The sequence below is a fragment of the Scyliorhinus torazame genome, chromosome 29 (genome assembly GCF_047496885.1).
Source record: "Scyliorhinus torazame isolate Kashiwa2021f chromosome 29, sScyTor2.1, whole genome shotgun sequence".
NCBI classification, from domain to species: domain Eukaryota; kingdom Metazoa; phylum Chordata; class Chondrichthyes; order Carcharhiniformes; family Scyliorhinidae; genus Scyliorhinus; species Scyliorhinus torazame.
Window position 1 is genome coordinate 38,770,644 of NC_092735.1, and position 23,225 is coordinate 38,793,868.

The 23,225-nt window shown below is 49.5% G+C and overlaps 2 protein-coding genes across 7 annotated transcripts in view; one reads left to right on the forward strand and one right to left on the reverse strand.

Annotated features, from left to right (window-relative positions):
* LOC140404080 (uncharacterized) overlaps window positions 1–6,727 on the forward strand; it is a 58,453-nt gene extending 51,726 nt beyond the window's left edge. For all 6 annotated transcript variants that reach the window (XM_072492461.1, XM_072492463.1, XM_072492464.1 and 3 more), the window contains one exon: window positions 3,857–6,727. In XM_072492461.1, coding sequence (XP_072348562.1) covers window positions 3,857–3,989 — 133 coding nt within the window. In that variant the 3' untranslated portion in view covers window positions 3,990–6,727. The remainder of the gene's footprint in view (window positions 1–3,856) is intronic.
* A 578-nt stretch (window positions 6,728–7,305) lies between these two features.
* ddx47 (DEAD (Asp-Glu-Ala-Asp) box polypeptide 47) overlaps window positions 7,306–23,225 on the reverse strand; it is a 55,464-nt gene continuing 39,544 nt past the window's right edge. Inside the window, exons 6-12 of the mRNA XM_072492467.1 lie at window positions 18,423–18,494; window positions 17,762–17,878; window positions 16,145–16,291; window positions 15,919–16,056; window positions 14,843–14,913; window positions 11,844–11,973; window positions 7,306–7,771 (exon numbers count right to left, since the gene is read on the reverse strand). Of these exons, the coding sequence (XP_072348568.1) occupies window positions 7,649–7,771; window positions 11,844–11,973; window positions 14,843–14,913; window positions 15,919–16,056; window positions 16,145–16,291; window positions 17,762–17,878; window positions 18,423–18,494 (798 nt within the window). The 3' untranslated portion in view covers window positions 7,306–7,648. The remainder of the gene's footprint in view (window positions 7,772–11,843; window positions 11,974–14,842; window positions 14,914–15,918; window positions 16,057–16,144; window positions 16,292–17,761; window positions 17,879–18,422; window positions 18,495–23,225) is intronic.

The window sequence follows — 23,225 nt, forward strand, 5'->3', positions numbered from 1 at the left end:
CTGTACTCGTTGGAATTTAGAAGGATGAGGGGGGATCTTATAGAAACATATAAGATTATGAAGGGAATAGATAGGATAGATGCGGGCAGGTTGTTTCCACTGGTGGGTGAAAGCAGAACTAGGGGGCACAGCCTCAAAATAAGGGGAAATAGATTTAGGACTGAGTTTAGGAGGAACTTCTTCACCCAAAGGGTTGCGAATCTATGGAATTCCTTGCCCAGTGAAGCAGTAGAGGCTCCTTCATTAAATGTTTTTAAGATAAAGATAGATCGTTTTTTGAAGAATAAAGGGATTAAGGGTTATGGTGTTCGGGCCGGAAAGTGGAGCTGAGTCCACAAAAAATCAGCCATGATCTCATTGAATGGTGGAGCAGGCTCGAGGGGCCAGATGGCCTACTCCTGCTCCTAGTTCTTATGTTCTTATATTTGCTATCCTCCAGTCTTCTGGCACTATTCCTGTTGACAAAGATGACTTAAAGATCAAAGCCAAAGACTCAGCAATCTCCTCCCTAGCTTCCCAAAGAATCCTAGGATAAATCCCATCCGGCCCAGGGGACCTATCTATTTTCACCCTTTCAGGAATTGTTAACACCTCCTCCTTATGAACCTCAAGCCCTTCTAGTCTAGTAGCCTGAATCTCAGTATTCTCCTCGACAACATTGTCTTTTTCCTGTGTGAATACTGACAAAAAATATTCATTTAGCACCTCTCCTATCTCCTCGGACTCCAAGCACAACTTCCCACTACTGCCCTTGACTGGCCCTACTCTTACCCTTACCCTAGTCATTCTTTTATTCCTGACATATCTATAGAAAGCTTTAGGGTTATCCTTGATCCTACCTGCCAAAGACTTCTCATGTCCCCACCTGGCTCTTCTTAGCTCTCTCTTTAGGTCCTTCCTAGCTAACTTGTAACTCTCGAGCGCCCTAACTGAACCTTCATGTCTCATCTTTACATAAGCCTCCTTCTTCCTCTTGACAAGTGTTTTGACTGCCTTAGTGAACCATGACTGCCTTAGTAAACCTGAATTCTGACATTCTGAATTCTCTCAGTACCCGAACAGGCGCCGGAATGTGGCGACGAGGGGATTTTCCCAGTAACTTCATTGCAGTGTTAATGTAAGCCCGCTTGTGACACTAATAATAAAGACAGCAGAAACACAGTGAGAGCAGAGTTAGTTAAAGCAGAAGGTGGAGATTCGCACTGAATACTTTGGAGGACAAAGATTAGTTAGTGACGAGATACTAATGGGTGAAATGGTAAGAGTTACGATATTAGAATCGTGGTTGCAGTTTATCGAGACAGTGAAATTGGAGATTAGCAAAGAAAACATTGTGGTAATCGGGTCTGCAGTTGGCAGATGTGTGCAGCTACAGGAAGTACCAGCCACTGAACAAGTTAATAAAAATAAGGCTGTTTAATGAACATTAATAGCAATCTTAAAAGGCAGCTGCTGATTTCTAAAATATTGGATGGTGAGTGGGTTGTTGGTGAGGATGGGAGCTGTGCCCCTGACCACAGGGGTGACGGAGACGCTGCCTTTCCCAGTGTGATTGACGTCCTGCTGTCTCTGCCATGCTGCTGGCCAGACAGAGGGTAGAACGTACCCCAAGGCTATTCGCAGACACTGGGATCTTTGCGGAATGCTTATTTGGGCTTTGCCCCCAGAAACACTGCCTTGCCCACGTTGAGAATGCCTCTGATCACATCCCAAAAACGTGCTGCTCAAACGTCTGGGATCAAGGTGGCAGTAGTTTGTTTTCTGGGCAGCGCCAGGTTGCTGTTGGCAGTGGACGGGGAAATCGGAATTGCTGGGCACTGCCATTTAAAACACAATCCTGCCCCTCTCTGCTTTCCCACAAACTCTTAATGCTACAGTCAACGTCCAAAATACACATGGCCATATTTATACCTCAGTGCTGTGTCTGAGATTCTCACTCTCACATACGCGATTGAATAATTAAAATTCAGTATCCCTTTCTTCGCGTTCACACACACAGGAAACACACAGTGGGGGTTAAAGGTAGTAACTCAGTCTGGTGGAAGGTGGGAAGTGATGATTCACAGCTCACCCCACACACTCGCCATACCCAGCTCACCCCCACCCAGCACACCCCCACACCCAGCTCACCCCCACACCCAGCTCACCCCCACACCCAGCTCACCCCCACACCCAGCTCACCCCCACACCCAGCTCACCCCACACACTCCCCACACCCAGCTCACCCCCACACCCAGCTCACCCCACACCCAGCTCACCCCCACACCCAGCTCACCCCCACACCCAGCTCACCCCCACACCCAGCTCACCCCACACCCAGCTCACCCCCACACCCAGCTCACCCCCAGCTCACCCCCACACCCAGCTCACCCCCACACCCAGCTCACCCCCACACACTCCCCACACCCAGCTCACCCCCCACACCCAGCTCACCCCCACCCAGCTCACCCCCACACCAAGCTCACCCCCACACACTCCCCACACCCAGCTCACCCCCCACCCAGCTCACCCCCACACCCAGCTCACCCCCACACCCAGCTCACCCCCACATTCAGCTCACCCCCACACCCAGCTCACCCCCACCCAGCTCACCCCCACACCCAGCTCAGCCCCCACACCCCCCACACCCAGCTCACCCCCACACTCCCCACACCCAGCTCACCCCCACACCCAGCTCATCCCCCACACTTCCCACACCCAGCTCACCCCCACGCACTCCCCACACCCAGCTCACCCCCCCCACACCCAGCTCACCCCCCACACCCAGCTCACCCCCCCCACACCCAGCTCACCCCCCCACACCCAGCTCACCCCCCACACACCCAGCTCAACCCCCACACACCCAGCTCACCCCCCACACACTACCCACACCCAGCTCACCCTCCACCCCCAGCTCACCCTCCACCCCCAGCTCACCCTCCACCCCCAGCTCACCCCCACACCCTACCTACCCCTTGCTGTGTTCACTGACACAACCTTCAGGGGCTGGTTTAGCAGAGTGGGCTATATAGCTGGCTTGCAATGCAGAACTAGGCCAGCAGCGCGGGTTCAATTCCTGTACCAGCCTCCCCGAACAGACGGTGGAATGTGGCGACTAGGGGCTTTTCACAGTAACTTCATTGAAGCCTACTTGTGACAATAAGCAATTATTATTATTATTCTGTCTATCCCACAATTGAACCGGGTGAACAATATCCTAGCCCAGCTGTCACATCAACTCCTGGGAAATCGCAGGCTAATTTTAGGAAACATTCTGGGAAATCGCTATGGGGATAGTGTGGGGTAATCGGACAGATTGGCGCACTCTACACAGAACCAGCATGGAATCATTGGGCCAATGGACTCGTTCTGTGTCATAATGACTTGGATTTCCCCCCACTACATCAATGGGGGGGCGGCAGCTATAATTCACAAACAGGTTTACCTAATATACTTCCCTGATTAAACCCCAATATCCCCATCCCCACTTTCCTAACTTTGTTCTCAACAAGGTTATCAGATGAACCCACCACCTTCTGAAAGTGAAGCAAAAATCCGCCCCCCCCCCCTCCCCCTCCCCACCTCAACCCCCAGACCCCGCACCCTCAACCCCCCAGAACTGCAACTGACACCTTTTGAATGTGTATTTATATCTATACGTGATTATCCTTTCAACTCTGTCCCCGAGCTGGACTCATACCCGGCCGAGAGACAGAGGACAAGTTTATCTCCGACATCGGAGTTCAGGTTCAGCTCGGAGACCCTGTTAGTCTATCCAAAGCAGATTCTGGTCCTCGAAGCATAAGCCACAACCTCTGTTTTATTTTACAAGTCAAAGTGCAATATTAATCTTGACGTCAATCTGTTTTAATTCTAGGCAGCGTGAATATTATTACAAGACGCCGTATGAAAAATACAAGGAGATATGTGAGGCCTACTACCCCTGTGATTACTTGGCTAACAGGATTGGATACCAAAATGCTTACATCCAGTACTTTGGATATTATTAATAATGAACCGTGGGATTGAAAGCATCGTTACCGTCACAGAATCTGACACCACACAAAATCAGACACTCTGAATCAGACTGCGACATTGGCAATATTGATCAAAAAACGAGGAAAATATCCGCAGGCGTGTTTTAATTTAGTTCTGTTGGTCATAACTTAGCTCATTGTAACCTCACTGTCCGAGAACAGAGACAGCAATCAAAGTCCTTTGCTAAAGATAATTGCACCTTGTCACCATGTACATCAATAACTTCTCTCTCTCTCTGAAACACATTTAATTCTCTCTTAGCTCCCCCACCCCCCCTCATACTGTCCATTCCCAAAGCAGTTCCAGATTTCTTCCTGACACAGACTGCTGGCTTTTAAAGCAGACCAAGCAGGCCAGCAGCACGGTTCAATACCAGCCTCCCCGAACAGGCGCCGGAATGTGGCGACTAGGGACTTTTCACAGTAACTTCATTGAAGCCTACTCGTGACAATAAGCGATTTTCATTTCATGTTGCCTGGAATTGGAGTCCTTCCGCCTGAACCTGTTCCTCTGAAACTTCTCCAGATCCTAATTGCCACTTTATGGTTTTTTTAAAAAATGCTGCTAAGTGTTTCAAATAGAAGAGAACTGAAATGTTAAATCCATGGCTCTGGCTTATCTCGCCCACGCCTCGTTGTTCTCGCTCAAGTTATCTTCAAAAGGTGGGATGGGGGGGGGGAATAAAATGTTTTGTGAAAACCCTTTTTTCATGACGTTCCCTGCTGAAATCTGTGGCATTTAGTTACACATCCTCTTCAGCTCCAGAAATCTGGCTTCAAGTCCGGTCGAGACCAATGGCATCAAAGGTCCCTCAAGCTGCCTCTGGAGGTCCACATGGAATGGGTTTGGCCAACCTCAGCTTGGTTGCTCGCGGGAATGGCCTTCTTGCACTGTCCCTGTATTGGCACCTCCACTCGAAGAACACCGAGTGGTTTCTGTATTGGAGGGTGTGATTCTGCGCACGGACCTGAAATATTATCAGTCAAGGATAGAGATGGATTTCATTTTGTGGACTGCCCAAGCTGTACCTCACCCAGAAGTGCTTGATGCCAGCACTGGGTATTTGAAGTGGAAACGATTATATCCTAAGTTAAAACATCCTTCACATAAAAATATTATTCTTCCCCATCGAACAATCCCTTATTATTTAAAAATAAAACGCAAATAACATCATCTCCTGCGCACCAACTAGAAATCGAGCTGGTTCTTGGGGGCGGGGGAGTGATTCAATGGGCTACTGAGGTATTATTCTGCACAGATCAGTTCTAAGGGACAAAAAAAAAGAGTCAAAATAAAATACATGTTTTCAGCATGTTTGAATCACTGTGGATATATTGTGTGTGGTGTAACAGGTCGCTCGCTCGGTGGACAATGACAACGTTGAGAGAGGAATAGGCTCCAACTGATCTAGGGTTCTATTATCACCAAATACTTAACAAGTTCCTGTCAAACTCCTTTAGCAACCTTATTAAAGAAAATAAACAGATCAACCACTGTTAAAATTGCAGCCTAAGAGCTTCTTCACATAAGCAATTACTCTGTGCAATATCATCTTACCAACGCAAGTATTTATGCAAGATTATATCGGCTGATATCCAGACTAGACTTACACCTGTGTTATTTGTCAGTGATGGAAGATGCTGGGTCTCTCCGGCACACTGTCCACCATGTCTCTCATAGTTCAATGTTAATGTTTACTTTTGTCTAAGGCACAATGTATTATAATTTAAACATTTAAAGATACTTGATCCCTCCGCTCCCCATGTCTGAATATTGACTGCACAATTTGTATCACAGCTGAAATTTGTTTTGAATTTGTAAATTAGTTGCTTGGAACGTTGCTGTAGATAGTCTCCACTGAACTTAATACTAGGAGGAGGGGAGATCGCACGATAAACTAACCCTGCTGCTGCCTTTAAATCACTTCTGTTCCAATTTTAAAAGTTTTGCACAAATGAAACTTGAGTGAAGTTTCGAAAGTTTTTTACCTCAAAAATCCAAGACCCAGGACAGCAAAAGACGACCATTTTCACCCTTTACCTTTGAAAAAGAAACTGGGGCAGCAGGGTGGCGCAGTGGTTAGCATTCTGCCTCACGGCGCCGAGGTCCCAGGTTCGATCCCGGCTCTGGGTCACTGTCCGTGTGGAGTTTGCACATTCTCCCCGTGTCTGCGTGGGTTTCACCCCCACAACCCAAAGATGTGCAGGCTAGGTGGATTGGCCACGCTAAATTGCCCCTTAATTGGAAAAAAGAATGAATTGGGTACACTAAATATTTTTTTTTTTTTAAAGAAAAAGAAACTGAACGTATCATGGATTTTTGTGTGGAGTCAGTCCTGAAGGACAGATATCCATTCGGGCCCAAAATAGCCGATCCATCACAAAGGGTGCAACAGTTCAGAGAATGAAATGCTGAACTTTGCAAAATGTTTTTTTAAAATGTCCTCCATTTTGAAGCTGTCCCAACGATGTTTGGAGGAGTAAGACATTCTCCGTTAAGTGATCGGCTATTTTGATTCCGAATGAGGTAGCTCAACGGTGGGGGAGGCAGACACTGTCTTTAGTTAAACTCTTTCACATGATGTTAAAAACAAATAACTGCTTTGTTGTGCCTGCTGAAGACACTGTGCTCAGTAACTGCAATTTGTTTTCTTATCCTATAGTTCCTGATGTCTGTATCTGACTATAATAATAAAAATTAACAAAAGTAATCAACCTTTTTCTGCATCATTTACTCCAGTCACTGAAAGTGTCTATGGTGTGGTCATCGATACACTATCCAGGGTCCCCACTCATCACCTGACCTAGATTCAGAGCAAAGGGTAGAAAATCTCACCCAGTTTATTACAGGTGAATCCAGCCAACAGCTCCCAGCACTCACTCAGCCCCAACTATTTGTGCAACATTTCGCAACCCTCGTCAATACCCCAAAGTGCTTCTCTGATTTGGAGTAGGCAGTGGTGCCAAGAGGGACTAAAGAGGTGGGAGGTACAGAAACCTTGCTGTGGGAAAGGCAGCAGTTTGGGAAGAAAAATTGAGAGCGAGGGCAACATGGTTAAAGGCTGCGTTACTAACAGGGGAGCAGAGAAGAGCGATCGCTCAGGCGCGAGTAACACTTGGGGCTAGAGGAATTTGCAAAGATAGGGAGAACAGATCTTGTGGAATCTGTAAACAAAGGAACAGGCAGGCTGTAGGAGAACATTCAGCTTTCCAGAGATATTTAATTTCCCTGCTGGATAAATATTGTATCTGGCACGTCCCAACACCATGGAAGCATTAATGGCAACAATTTGGAATTTTCTGCGTTTATTTAAGAGAATGTTAAATTTTGTACGGTTTTAAACATTTCTCAAAAGACACTCTGCAGGCTGAGAATTTGTTTCAAAGAGTAACATAATTTTGCTGCTATTTATCCCAGGGAATTGTGATTGATGAAGGGAACGCTGCGTTGCTGGATAAATGGCAGTGGGCCATCACAAAAAGACACATCTTCATCAGTGTAATCTGTCAATAGTACAGTCTTCACAACCGAGACCTGAGCAAGTGCATCAACTGATAGGATTCAGCTGTGGGCTGGTATAAAACATAAATATCTGATCCAATCGGAAAATAATTTTCGCACATCTGTGCCTTTAACGTGGCCTTTTCCTCATTTTGCCTCCTGATACTTTTTGCCGAATACCCAGCGAGTTTTCTGTATCATCGTCGGCCTCGTCCCGCGGCCGTTTCCTCTTGTCGCCCTGTTCTCTCAGCTCCTGTTAAAAGTACAGATGTTCAGTGTCACAGTAGGCACTTAGTCCCCAAGAGTCACATCCGCGACACACCTTAACCAACCTGCGGGTTTGAGCATTCCAGAGCCTCAGGTAAACGGTCTCATGTTTCAGCCAAACGGACTATGAGCAAAGGACAAACTGGCCAGAGATGTGGTGTCACTTCCTGATTAGGCAGAACCTTTAGTCAGTCATGGCAACTTGTAAAGTTCCCACAATGAAACACAACATCTCACCAACTGAAAACCATGTACATTCCTGCTCCTGTGGTACATCGTGTTCCAAACCTGCCCCCTCCCTCGGCACATAAACTTTACACTCACGACCTCTTAAGATCTAAGACAAATCCAGACAGTCCAACACTGTCTTCAAAATCTTACGCACGCGCACACCACAAACATGTGTGCATGCATACCCGTGCATGCACATACACAATCGCCTGCGCACATACACAATCACTTGCGCACACCCATGCACACATGTATCTGCACAGGCACGCACATACCCACATGTGGGTACGCATACCCACACATACACATACAGGCCTGCACACATATACACACATGCAGGCACATAGAACATAGAAGCGCAGTACAGGCCCTTCGCCCTATCCAATCCTCTGATCATCTTGTATGCCTCAATTAAGTCACCTCTTAACCTTCTCTCTAACGAAATAACCCTCAGGTCCCTCAGCCTTTCCTCATAAGATCTTCCCTCCATACCAGGCAACATTCTGGTAAATCTCCTCTGCACCCTTTCCAATGCTTCCACATCCTTCCTATAATGCGGCGACCAGAATTGCACGCAATACTCTAAATGCAGCCGCACCAGAGTTTTGTACAGCTGCAACATGACCTCATGGCTCCGAAACTCAATCCCTCTACCAATAAAAGCTAACACACCGTACGCCTTCTTAACAACCCTCTCAACCTGGGTGGCCACTTTCAGGGATCTATGTACATGGACACCGAGATCTCTCTGCTCATCCACACTGCCAAGAATCTTACCATTAGCCCAATACTGTCTTCCTGTTATTCCTTCCAAAATGAATCACCGCACACTTTTCTGCATTAAACTCCATTTGCCACCTCGCAGCCCAGCGCTGCAGCTTATCTATGTCCCTCTGTAACTTGTAACATCCTTCCGCACTGTCCACAACTCCACTGACTTTAGTGTCATCTGAAAATTTACTCACCCATCCTTCTACGCCCTCCTCCAGGTCATTTATAACAATGACAAACAGCAGTGGCCCCAAAACAGTGCCTTGTGGTTAGGGTTAGTACACCACTAGTAACTGGACTCCTGTCTGAACATTTCCCATCAACCACCACCCTTTGTCTTCTTCCAGCCAGTCAATTTCTGATCCAAACTGCTAAATCACCCTGAATCCCATGCCTCCCTATTTTCTGCAGTAGCCTACCGTGGGGAACCTTATCAAGCGCTTTACTGAAATCCATATACACCACATCAACTGCTTTACCCTCATCCACCTGTTTGGTCACCTTCTCAAAGAACTCAATAAGGTTTGTGAGGCACAACCTACCCTTCACAAAACCGTGTTGACTATCTCTAATCAAATTATTCCTTTCCAGATGATTATACATCCTATCTCTTATAAACCTTTCCAAGATTTTGCCCACAACAGAAGTAAGGCTCACTGGTCTAGTTACCGGGGTTGTCTCTACTCCCCTTCTTGAACAAGGGGACAACATTTGCTATCCTCCAGTCTTCTGGCACTATTCCTGTAGACAAAGATGACTTAAAGATCACAGCCAAAGGTTCAGCAATCTCCTCCCTAGCTTCCCAGAGAAACCCAAGATAAATCCCATTCGGCCCAGGGGACTTATCTATTTTCACACTTTCCAGAATTGCTAACACTTATGAACCTCAAGCCCTTCTAGTCTAGTAGCCTGAATCTTAGTATTCTCCTCGACAACATTGTCTTTTTCCTGTGTGAATACCGAAATGGGCGTACACACATACACGCGCACGTACGTGCGCGCACACACACAGGCATACCTGCTCGTATCCGCGCACACACACACATACGTATACACACACGCAGACCCACACACACACACACGCACAAACAGACTTCTCATTACCAAAAGTTTGTGCTATGTTTTGTAACATAAGAGAAAGTGAATACACAATGTCCTGGGTAGTGCTGGAAATCAGAAAATAATGTTGTTTAGCTTCCAAAACATTCGCAGTTTAAAACAAGCAGCTTTAATTTCTTGGCCACAACAATTCTAATCACTGGCTGCAAATGATGTAATGTTCCTGATTTGGCTCAAGCTAGTGTGATCTGTAACCGGGTAATGTCTCAGTTCAGGAGGAATTCAGCAGCAAGACTCCTACCAGGTGCCAATAGCACCAGTGTCAGACCCAGATTACATAAACGGACACAGTGTGCGCACCATGTCCCAGAATGAACTTGCTCAGAATGTGGAAAAGGCAGTAAGTGTTGGAAAGGCAGCAATGAGGTGGGATTTGTCCATGTGGATCCCGGGCTGCTGCCGCCGGGATCAATCCTGGATGACGGCGCTCATGTTATGTCAAATCAATCCCAGACTGGTCTGCAGGCCAGTGCAATTTCAGTAAACTGGCAGGAGCTCGGCATTTATGTCTTGGGACTGACGCTGAATACCAGGGCTGCAGAAAAACAATGATTTCACAAATTGTCGAGGTCACTGGAAACGTTCCACAAGTGTCTGAACAAATTTGGAATGTTTGCCAGGACTTGGCGATGCTGCAGAGAAAGAGAATCCTCTGCGACTCTGAGCTGTGCGGAGATTCACATCCATGGGCACCCAGAAATCTTGCCAATGAGAAGATTCCCACATGGAGCATTGATGTCAGTGCCTGCTCCTCCTTCAGCTCAATGCCCCATCCCAACATTAGTGCCTTTCTGCAGCAGTCACAAGACAGCGATCGGGGGTAGGGCCCCTAGGCTGGCTTCCTGCCCCTCCCCATTCCTGTATCCATCCATCCGCAGACCAGCAGCAGAGCCCCTGAAAACAAGATCAACTAACTGAGCACGTTCCAGGGGGCATTAAACATGTTCCTGGGCTGCCTGCTCGGTACGAGGGAGCGAAAAACAAGAAAGACTTTCCATCGTTTTGTGAAAGTGTCTCGGGATTTTCGCAAACTAATCTCAGGTTACATTTGGAACCATTGACTCTGTGAACTTCCAGCACAGAGCGGGAGTCCTGCACAATGATTCAGACAGAATGCACATAGGCAGGTCTGTTACACTGGGCCAAACCACTTCCCTTAAACAAATTTTGGTGGGATCAGAACCACTTCCTATCCATCCTAAGAAGCAAGGGCCCCAATGCCGCATTCTTACAGCCTAGTCACAGAGCTGGGCTAAGAGCAGTTTTGTTATTTGGCTTATTTGAGATATCCATGTGTTTGGAGGTTTCTGCAGCTGAAACAATGTTTTCACAATTTCTCGGCAGAGGGGCTGGTTTAGCACAGGGCTAAACCGCTGGCTTTTAAAGCAGACCAAGGCAGGCCAGCAGCACGGGTTCAATTCCCGTACCAGCCTCCCCGAACAGGCGCCGGAATGTGGCGGCTAGGGGCTTTTCACAGGAACTTGATTTGAAGCCTACTTGTGACAATAAGCGATTTCCATTTCACAAGACGCAATTCAACACAGAAAAACCGGGAACCCGATCATTCCCCAGAAAATGTCGAGCAGAGGCGAGGACCACTGCTCCGCAGATCCGATGATCCCCTGAGCTTTCTGATATTTAGATGAAGCCAAGGAAAGAGTTACATCGACCCTTGGCTTTTGGAAATGAAGCAGAATGTGGCTCCTACACCAGGACGTTAGGCTGAAGAGCTAAGGAGAGGAAGAAGATAAAAGCAATGGATAAGCTGCTTCACGGGCTCTGGGGTTAAGAGTTAACGTTGTAAAGAGAGATTTAAGAAGTTTGGGCTGAGATGACCGAGGGATTACGGTAACAATAACTAACGATAGACGGGTAGCCTCCCTCAATATCAAACCACTGAAATCCTGGAGCAGGATTTGAACGAGAACCCCACGTACCAGCCGTGCGAATCGCTGAGCTTCCGTCACTCGCTCCACCAGCAGCATCACCTCTTCTTCCTGGGTGGGGAAGGCTGGGAGCTTCTTGTCGATCAGGTGCTCAATCCTCTGGAACAGCTCCACATCGTACCTGAGTAATTTAAAGGCAGAAGTGGTTAGATTCTTTGTAAGAAAAGGGATCGTATCGGGGGGGGGCACAGACAGACATACAGGGGCACAGACACACACACGGGCACAGACAGGCACACACACACACAGCACAGACACACGGGCACAGAGGCATGTGTGGCCTCTTTGGCCAACTTTTGGTCACATAATAATAATCTTTATTACGGTCACAAGTAGGCTTACATTAACACTGCAATAAAGCTACTGAGAAAAGCCCCTCGTCACCACACTCCGGCGCCTGTTCGGGTACACCGAGGGAGAATTCGGAATGTCCAATTCTTTCGGGACTCGTGGGAGGACACCGGAGCACCCGGGGGAAACCCACGCAGACACGGGGAGAACGTGCAGACTCCACACAGACAGTGACCCAAGCCGGAATCGAACCTGGGACCCTGGCGCTGTGAGGCCACAGTGCTAACCACTGTGCTACCGTGCCACCCGTTCCTGTTCCTAATATCATCGTTGCAGCTCGGTGTCAAATTCTGTTTAATGATCACTCCACTGTGTCATTATATGCAAGGCACTATACAAATAAAAGTTGTTGTTGTCTTTTGTCTCCTGCTGATGTGTGTGTGTCTGTCTGTGCCTCATAGAACATAGAACATAACAGCGCAGTACAGGCCCTTCGGCCCTCGATGTTGCGCTGACCTGTGAAACCACTCTAAAGCCCATCTACACTATTCCCTTATCGTCCATATGTCTATCCAATGACCATTTGAATCTGTCTGTACCTGTGTGTGTGTGTGTGTCTGTCTGTCTGTCCCCGTGTGTATGCCCGTGTGTGTGTGTCTGTGCCCGTGTGTGTCTGTCTGTGCCCGTGCGGCTGTGTGTCTGTCTGTGTGCCCGTGTGTGTGTGTGTCTGTGCCTGTGTGTGTGTCTGTCTGTGCCTGTATGTGTCTGTGTGTCTGTCTATGCCCGTGTGTGTGTGTCTGTATGTGCCCGTGCGTGTGTCTGCGCCCGTGTGTGTCTGTATGTGCCCGTGCGTGTGTCTGCGCCCGTGTATGTGTGTGTGCCTGTGCCCGTGTGTCTGTGCTGTGTGTGTGTGCCTGTCTGTGCCCGTATGTGTGTCTGTCTGTGCCCGTATGTGTGTCTGTCTGTGCCCGTGTGTGTCTGTCTGTGCCCGTATGTGTGTCTGTGCCCCTGTATGTCTGTCTGTGCCCGTGTGTGGGTGTCTGTCTGTGGCCATGTGTGTGTGTCTGTGTCCATGTGTGTGCATCTGTGTCCATGTGTGTGCATCTGTGTCCATGTGTGTCCGTGTGTGTGCCCGTTTGTGTGTGTCTGTCTGTGCCCGTTTGTGTGTGCATATGTGGTGGAGGAGGGGAAATGTTTCGCAGGCACTTGGGTAGCCAGCATGAGGTTGTACAGCAGTCAAGCCTTATCCGTCCTCGGTGCCGTCGCGTTACCCCTTCCGACCCCAACACAGACCAGCTGCTGTTACTGGGAACAGGGAGCCCAGTGCCACAAGTCAAGGTGGGCAAGGTGAGGGACAGGCAGGATATAACCAGGCAGGGGTCTGAATTCAGCTCGGAATCAAACAGGGCTGTGCACAAACATTAACTTCCTGCACACAAGGACCATTGTATTCAGCACTGCACGGACTCCAAAATTAAACTCATGTCTAGGACGTTAGTTTTGAATGATTAAAGTGCAGTATTCTGTGTGACCTGCTGTCTAAAGGGAGGCAAACTTTGTCTCTGTTCTGGCCTTTCTACCTTTTGGAGTGCCAGCTGCTCGGAATGAAATGGCCGAGTGTAAAATGAGCTCAGGGAGCAGTTGTCCAGCTCTCCAAGGTTACGAGAGCCAGCAGTATGAAATCAAGAGATTTGAGAGAGTTTGGGGCGGGTAGATGATTGAGACTGATCACAAGTTGGATAAGAGAGCTAAATCACAAACATGTTTTGCTTGGTCTCAGTTGCTTTTCGGTTTATTCCACACTTTGCTCTGTCGGGTCGCTGGGGAAAGGTCACCACAGGCGGTCCTGGGGTCAGTTGGCCAAAGGGAGATCTGGGCCTAATGGCAGCAGCGCTGAGCTTGGTGCCGAGGACAGAGTCCCCGATCGACAAGCACGGGGACAGGAGCGACAACGTTCTATAATCTATCATCTTCATTGTCACAAGTAGGTTTACATTAACACTGCAATGAAGTTACTGTGACACCCAAATAAAATCACAACATTCTTCGGCATTCTTCTAAAGCTTCCAATTACCTCAACATGTTGCAGTGTTTGAGAGTGAGTCAGCATGAGTGATCACAGACCTGCCTTTCAACAAGCTGGTTATTCATTCATAGGTTAATGCGGGTCATCCCCCCGTGATTCAGAAATCACCAACCTGCACCAGTGGACAGTTAACTTCTGTGAGGCAAGGAGGCCAAACACAAGGTACAAAATGAGACAGACCCCTTCCCCATAAAACACATCACAAACTCACACACACCCACCCTTCCATCACACATCATAAATTGAGACGCACCCCTCATCCCCAAAACACATCACAATCTCAGATCCCCCCCCCCCACCCCGCACCAAACCACATCACAAACTGTTTCAGTCCCTCGTTCCGTTTCAGAGTGAAACGGAAATCAGAATATTTTTTTCTTCTTTTTTTAAATTTAGAGTACCCAATTCATTTTTCCCAATTAAGGGGCAATTAGAGTGGCCAATCCACCCACCCTGCACATCTTTGTGTTGTGGGGGTGAAACCCACGCAGACACGGGGAGAATGTGCAAACTCCACACGGATAGTGACCCGGAGCCGGGATCGAACCTGGGACCTGGGCACCGTGAGGGAAATCGGAATATTGAGAGTCTAGAATAAAGAAGCAAAGCTCACTGGGTGACAAAGGTGATGGCTTTTCCCGAGCGACCAGCTCTAGCCGTCCGCCCCACTCGATGAATGTAATCCTGGAAGGCAAACACCAAGAAACATTAAACCAGGACAGATGGGAGCGAGAGCAGTTGTACACCCCAAGCAGCCCCGAGTTCTTAACCGATTCATCGACAGAGATTAGATTATCTGAGAAGGCGGCGATGGAACTTGGGTGGGATGGGGCAAGGGCCAGCTGTTTCTGAAGTACAGTGGCTATCACATTTGCCTTAGGGCTGGTTTAGCTCAGTGGGCTAGACAGCTGGTTTGTAATGCAGAACAAGGCCAGCAGCGCGGGTTCAATTCCCGTACCAGCTTACCTGAACAGGCGCCGGAATGTGGCGACCAGGGGCTTTTCACAGTAACTTCATACTTGTGACAATAAACGGTTATTATTGGAAGCAAGGGGGGGGGGGGTTGGCAGGGGGTCACGGCGGGGAAGGGGGGTGCATGGATGGCAGGGGAAAGTGAAGCCACACATTCTGATTGGTAGCAGCTACACCCACTCCCCTGCGCACCCGAGAGCTCTGGCTCCAAGTGTCGACACTGCAGCAGGTCCCAACTCAACCTTACGAAGGGCCTGGGGTCAGCAGAGCAGGGGCAGAATTTCTAGCTGGTAACTCTCTCTACTAATGGTTACTGTGGTTACCTGGAGGTCACTAACCTCCTGTTGCACTGATTGGGATCAGTTTGTACCTGACAGTGACCATGTAGGAGCAGAATTGTGCTAGTTACACATTTTCTTTTTTTTTTTTAAATTTAGGGTACCCAATTCTTTTTCTTCCCAATTAAGGGGCAATTTAGCGCGGCCAATCCACTTATTCTGCACATTTTTGGGTTGTTGGGGCAAAACCCACGCAGACACAGGAAGAATGTGCAAACTCCACACGGACAGTGACTCCGGGCCGGGATCTAACCCGGGACCTCGGCGCCGTGAGGCAGCAGTGCTAACCACTGTGCCACCGTGTCGCCCTACTAGTTACACCTCCAACTACTCCGTAGGTGAGCTGCTGTCTTCGACATTATCATGCGACAGTACTTACCTTAGAATGGGTGGGAATGTCAAAGTTTATAACCACATCCACATGTGGAATATCAAGCCCACGACTCGCGACGTCTGTGGCCAGTAAGACCGAGCGAGACTTAGCCTTGAATTTATTCAAAGCTCCCAATCGTTTGTTCTGCAATTTAAAAAAAAACCAACAGGATAAGTAACAGTTTATTCATCTGGACAAAGTGTCACTCACGGTGCGAAGCTCGGCAACCCACCTGATTCATCTGTCCATGTAAGGGAATGGCAGTGAAGCCCAGGTTGCGCAGGAGCAGCGCCGTGCGCTGGGTGTTATTACAGGTGCTGCAGAAGATGATGAAGGAATTGCCGGCCAGCTCGTTGAGAATGGAAACCAGGTAACAATCCTGGAAATAGAGGCATCAAGCTTTTAAACTTCAAAACCGAGAACTTCAAAACAATCGGCAGGCCAATTTCCAAACATCTATCCAGTATGTCATTACCTAGGTATACCGCGTGCCAGGCACTCTCTCCGCCCACTAAACTACATCCTGTTGTCATGATATTTGTGCCCGTTGTAAGTTGCTATAGAATCTTTACAGTGCAGAAGGCCATTCGGCCCATCGAGTCTGCACCACCCGTCTGAAAGGACATCCCACACAGCCAGTGACCCAAGCCGGGAATCGAACCCGAGTCCCTGGTGCTGCGAGGCTGCAGTGCTAACCACTGTACTATCCCAAAGTCAACATTTCCCACAATTACAGGATGTACAGACAGGGTGAATAGCCAGAAGCTTTTTCCCAGGGTGGAAGGCACAATTACAAAGGGGGGCACAGGTGCAAGGCGAGACGGGGGAAAGTTTAGGGGAGATGTGCGGGGAAAGTTTTTCACGCAGGGGGTGGTGAGTGCCTGGAACACGTTGCCGGTGGAGGAGACAGGTACGATAGCAACCTTTAAGATGTATCTCGATGGACACATGAACGGGCGGGGAATGAAGGGATAGAGACCATTTGGGCAATAGGTAGGTCTAAATAAGGAATCTGGATCAGCACAGGCTTGGAGGGCCGAAGGGCCAGTTCCTGTGCTGTAATGTTCTTTTTTCTCTCGTAATTTTGCTGTGGGAACTGTCACAGTGTAGTTGCAGCACTGACCATGAGGTGGCGCGCTGGACCGAGTTCTGAAATTTAACTCAACTCCACCTTGTATGAATAAACATTCTCACATTTACCGATATGCAAAATTCTTTAAAAAGCGTCTTCAGATGTAGTTGCAAAAACATCTCATACAATTTAGGGGAAAAAAGGATTTACATTTAAAGGACCTTTTGGAACATCAGGGATACCTGCCTGAGAGAGCAGGTTCAGGTCTTGTTACAACTCCGTTAGAAATTGCTAACATTTGAAAATAAATTGGAACTCCCCATTATCTACTGAAAGAAGAAAGTGACAAGAATCAAACAAAGCGAACACTAACTGTACGGTCACACTCAAAGAAATCCACACTCGCTCATACTTTAAGACTGAAGTCCTCAACTCAACCTTCCCCTTCCCACTCTGACCTCTCCCCCTCTCACCCCCAGGAATCTCTTTGGCTGCTCATCAGGCTCATGAAGGTTCCTTCACTTCCTCCGACCAAAACGTGCCACAGTTCTCAGGAATTCACTTCTATTCTCCTCAGCGGAACCCGAGGGATGATCTTTCCTGGGGTCCTTCCGCTGACCTCCAGCTAAATGACCCTCCACCCGCTCTGTCAGAATCTGGCCATTGTGGCCCCTCCAGCTCCTGCACTCGTGTTCAGTCTCCCTGCCTCACAGATACCCCTGATTTTTGACCTCTTGGCCTCCAGCTGTTTTTCCAATCTGGGCAGGCTGTCATTACCTTGAACTTTGACGGGATGAACACGTAGTATTGCTGCAGTTTCTCCACAGTCTGGTACTTGGTGGACACTGCACACTTCACAGGATCCTTCAGTGCTGCCCGCTGGAGCTTTTGTACCTGAGGGAAAGCACGGGAAATATTTCAGCTCACCACAAAATAGCAAAGCAGCCTTCAGTGTGGTTCATTGACCTGTGCAGAGATCTGTCGGTACCACAGCGGCACTTGAATGTCTATTTTTAATTCAGAGTACCCAATTCTTTTTTCCCAAGTAAGGGGCAATTTAGCGCGGCCAATCCACCTACCCTGCAATCTTTGGGTTGTCGGGGTGAGACCCACGCAGACACGGGGAGAATGTGCAAACTCCACACGGACAGTGACCCGGGGCCGGGATCGAGCCCGGGACCTCGGCCCGTGAGGCAGCAGTGCTAACCCACTGAGCCGCCGTGCTGCCCGTGAATAATATTAACAACAAAGGTTTCCACTTCCTTACACTTAGTACAAAGCCGTTTAGAGAGAGCGAGACAATTCAGAGCAGACTGAACTCTGTCTGTTCAGATTGGGGTTCCAGAAGCAACTCGTCAATCGCACGGAAACCCCACTCTCCCCACACTGACTCTGAAGCACAATGACAGTAGATATGTTAAAAAGCTTCTCAGCAAACCTTCTTGGTCATGGTCGCAGAAAACAGATAGGTGTTGCGGTCTCTCGGAATCACTTTGAGTATCTTATCAACCTGCAAAATAAAACATGGACCATGAAAGTCAGAGTGCAGAGTACACAGGACCCCAGGTACAGAGGACCGAGTACACAGGACCCCAGGTACAGAGGGCAGAGTACACAGGACCCCAGGTATAGAGGACAGAGTACACAGGACCCCAGGTACAGAGGACCGAGTACACAGGACCCCAGGTACAGAGGGCAGAGTACACAGGACCCCAGGTACAGAGGACAGAGTACACAGGACCCCAGGTACAGAGGACCGAGTACACAGGACCCCAGGTACAGAGGACCGAGTACACAGGACCCCAGGTACAGAGGGCAGAGTACACAGGACCCCAGGTATAGAGGACAGAGTACACAGGACCCCAGGTACAGAGGACAGAGTACACAGGACCCCAGGTACAGAGGACCGAGTACACAGGACCCCAGGTACAGAGGGCAGAGTACACAGGACCCCAGGTACAGAGGACCGAGTACACAGGACCCCAGGTATAGAGGGCAGAGTACACAGGACCCCAGGTATAGAGGGCAGAGTACACAGGACCCCAGGTATAGAGGACAGAGTACACAGGACCCCAGGTACAGAGGACAGAGTACACAGGACCCCAGGTATAGAGGACCGAGTACACAGGACCCCAGGTATAGAGGACAGAGTACACAGGACCCCAGGTATAGAGGACAGAGTACACAGGACCCCAGGTATAGAGGACCGAGTACACAGGACCCCAGGTATAGAGGACAGAGTACACAGGACCCCAGGTATAGAGGACAGAGTACACAGGACCCCAGGTTTAGAGGACTGAGTACACAGGACCCCAGGTATAGAGGACAGAGTACACAGGACCCCAGGTACAGAGGACAGAGTACACAGGACCCCAGGTACAGAGGACAGAGTACACAGGACAGAGTACACAGGACCCCAGGTATCAGAGGACAGAGTGCACAGGACCACAGGTATGGAGGACAGAGTACACAGGACCCCAGGCATAGAGGACAGAGTACACAGGACCCCAGGTATAGAGGACAGAGTACACAGGACCCCAGGTATCAGAGGACAGAGTACACAGGACGCCAGGTATAGAGGACAGAGTACACAGGACCCCAGGTATAGAGGACAGAGTACTCAGGACCCCAGGTATAGAGGACAGAGTACACAGGACCCCAGGTTTAGAGGACAGAGTACACAGGACCCCAGGTATAGAGGACAGAGTACACAGGACCCCAGGTACAGAGGACAGAGTACACAGGACAGAGTACACAGGACCCCAGGTATCAGAGGACAGAGTACACAGGACCCCAGGTATAGAGGACAGAGTACACAGGACCCCAGGTACAGAGGACAGAGTACACAGGACAGAGTACACAGGACCACAGGTATAGAGGACAGAGTACACAGGACCCAGGTTTAGAGGACCGAGTACACAGGACCCCAGGTATAGAGGACAGAGTACACAGGACCCCAGGTATAGAGGGCAGAGTACACAGGACCCCAGGTATAGAGGGCAGAGTACACAGGACAGAGTACACAGGACCCCAGGTATAGAGGACAGAGTACACAGGACCCCAGGTATAGAGGGCAGAGTACACAGGACCCCAGGTATAGAGGACAGAGTACACAGGACCCCAGGTACAGAGGACAGAGTACACAGGACCCCAGGTACAGAGGGCAGAGTACACAGGACCCCAGGTATAGAGGACAGAGTACACAGGACCCCAGGTACAGAGGACAGAGTACACAGGACCCCAGGTACAGAGGACCGAGTACACAGGACCCCAGGTACAGAGGGCAGAGTACACAGGACCCCAGGTACAGAGGACCGAGTACACAGGACCCCAGGTATAGAGGGCAGAGTACACAGGACCCCAGGTATAGAGGGCAGAGTACACAGGACCCCAGGTATAGAGGACAGAGTACACAGGACCCCAGGTACAGAGGACAGAGTACACAGGACCCCAGGTATAGAGGACCGAGTATGCAGGACCCCAGGTATAGAGGACAGAGTACACAGGACCCCAGGTATAGAGGACAGAGTACACAGGACCCCAGGTATAGAGGACCGAGTACACAGGACCCCAGGTATAGAGGACAGAGTACACAGGACCCCAGGTATAGAGGACAGAGTACACAGGACCCCAGGTTTAGAGGACTGAGTACACAGGACCCCAGGTATAGAGGACAGAGTACACAGGACCCCAGGTACAGAGGACAGAGTACACAGGACCCCAGGTACAGAGGACAGAGTACACAGGACAGAGTACACAGGACCCCAGGTATCAGAGGACAGAGTGCACAGGACCACAGGTATGGAGGACAGAGTACACAGGACCCCAGGCATAGAGGACAGAGTACACAGGACCCCAGGTATAGAGGACAGAGTACACAGGACCCCAGGTATCAGAGGACAGAGTACACAGGACGCCAGGTATAGAGGACAGAGTACACAGGACCCCAGGTATAGAGGACAGAGTACTCAGGACCCCAGGTATAGAGGACAGAGTACACAGGACCCCAGGTATAGAGGACAGAGTACACAGGACCCCAGGTTTAGAGGACAGAGTACACAGGACCCCAGGTATAGAGGACAGAGTACACAGGACCCCAGGTACAGAGGACAGAGTACACAGGACAGAGTACACAGGACCCCAGGTATCAGAGGACAGAGTACACAGGACCCCAGGTATAGAGGACAGAGTACACAGGACCCCAGGTACAGAGGACAGAGTACACAGGACAGAGTACACAGGACCACAGGTATAGAGGACAGAGTACACAGGACCCAGGTTTAGAGGACCGAGTACACAGGACCCCAGGTATAGAGGACAGAGTACACAGGACCCCAGGTATAGAGGGCAGAGTACACAGGACCCCAGGTATAGAGGGCAGAGTACACAGGACAGAGTACACAGGACCCCAGGTATAGAGGACAGAGTACACAGGACCCCAGGTATAGAGGGCAGAGTACACAGGACCCCAGGTATAGAGGGCAGAGTACACAGGACCCCAGGTATAGAGGGCAGAGTACACAGGACCCCAGGTACAGAGGACAGAGTACACAGGACAGAGTACACAGGACCCCAGGTATAGAGGACAGAGCACACAGGACCCCAGGTATAGAGGGCAGAGTACACAGGACCCCAGGTATAGAGGGCAGAGTACACAGGACCCCAGGTATAGAGGACCGAGTACACAGGACCCCAGGTATAGAGGACAGAGTACACAGGACCCCAGGTATCGAGGGCAGAGTACACAGGACCCCAGGTATAGAGGGCAGAGTACACAGGACCCCAGGTACAGAGGACAGAGTACACAGGACCCCAGGTATAGAGGACCGAGTACACAGGACCCCAGGTATAGAGGACAGAGTACACAGAACCCCAGGTATAGAGGACAGAGTACACAGGACCCCAGGTATAGAGGACAGAGTACACAGGACCCCAGGTATAGAGGGCAGAGTACACAGGACCCCAGGTATCAGAGGACAGAGTACACAGGACCCCAGGTATAGAGGACAGAGTACCCAGGACCCCAGGTATAGAGGGCAGAGTACACAGGACCCCAGGTACAGAGGACAGAGTACACAGGACAGAGTACACAGGACCCCAGGTATCAGAGGACAGAGTACACAGGACCCCAGGTATAGAGGACAGAGTACACAGGACCCCAGGTACAGAGGACAGAGTACACAGGACAGAGTACACAGGACCCCAGGTATCAGAGGACAGAGTGCACAGGACCACAGGTATAGAGGACAGAGTCCACAGGACCCCAGGTATAGAGGACAGAGTACACAGGACCCCAGGTATAGAGGACAGAGTACACAGGACCCCAGGTATAGAGGACAGAGTACACAGGACCCCAGGTATAGAGGACAGAGTATAGAGGACAGAGTACACAGGACAGAGTACACAGGACCCCAGGTATCAGAGGACAGAGTACACAGGACCCCAGGTATAGAGGACAGAGTACACAGGACCCCAGGTATAGAGGGCAGAGTACACAGGACCCCAGGTACAGAGGACAGAGTACACAGGACCCCAGGTATAGAGGGCAGAGTACACAGGACCTCAGGTACAGAGGACAGAGTACACAGGACCCCAGGTATAGAGGACAGAGTACACAGGACCCCAGGTATAGAGGACAGAGTACACAGGACCCCAGGTACAGAGGACAGAGTACACAGGACAGAGTACACAGGACCCCAGGTATCAGAGGACAGAGTACACAGGACCCCAGGTATAGAGGACAGAGTACACAGGACCCCAGGTACAGAGGACAGAGTACACAGGACCCCAGGTATAGAGGGCAGAGTACACAGGACCTCAGGTACAGAGGACAGAGTACACAGGACCCCAGGTATAGAGGACAGAGTACACAGGACCCCAGGTATAGAGGACAGAGTACACAGGACCCCAGGTATAGAGGACAGAGTACACAGGACCCCAGAAAATATCACAACTAAGAAACTGTGAGAATGGTGCTGAGTGTCAGAACATTATCTATTTGTAAATCATATATTAAACATATATTTTGTACACAATCGGAATGTGATTTGAAATGAAGGATTCTAACACAATAACATGGGAATATGGTCTTGGACTCGAGGCTGCTCCCTGGGCAATGGCACCATCTGGTGGCTGTTACACAAATGGCAGTTTAATTCACTCACTGCCCCCTGTGTGTGTGAGGACAGAGGTTAAACCCCTGGGCAGAGATGAGCGAAGGCTGCATGTCACTGCCCTGTGG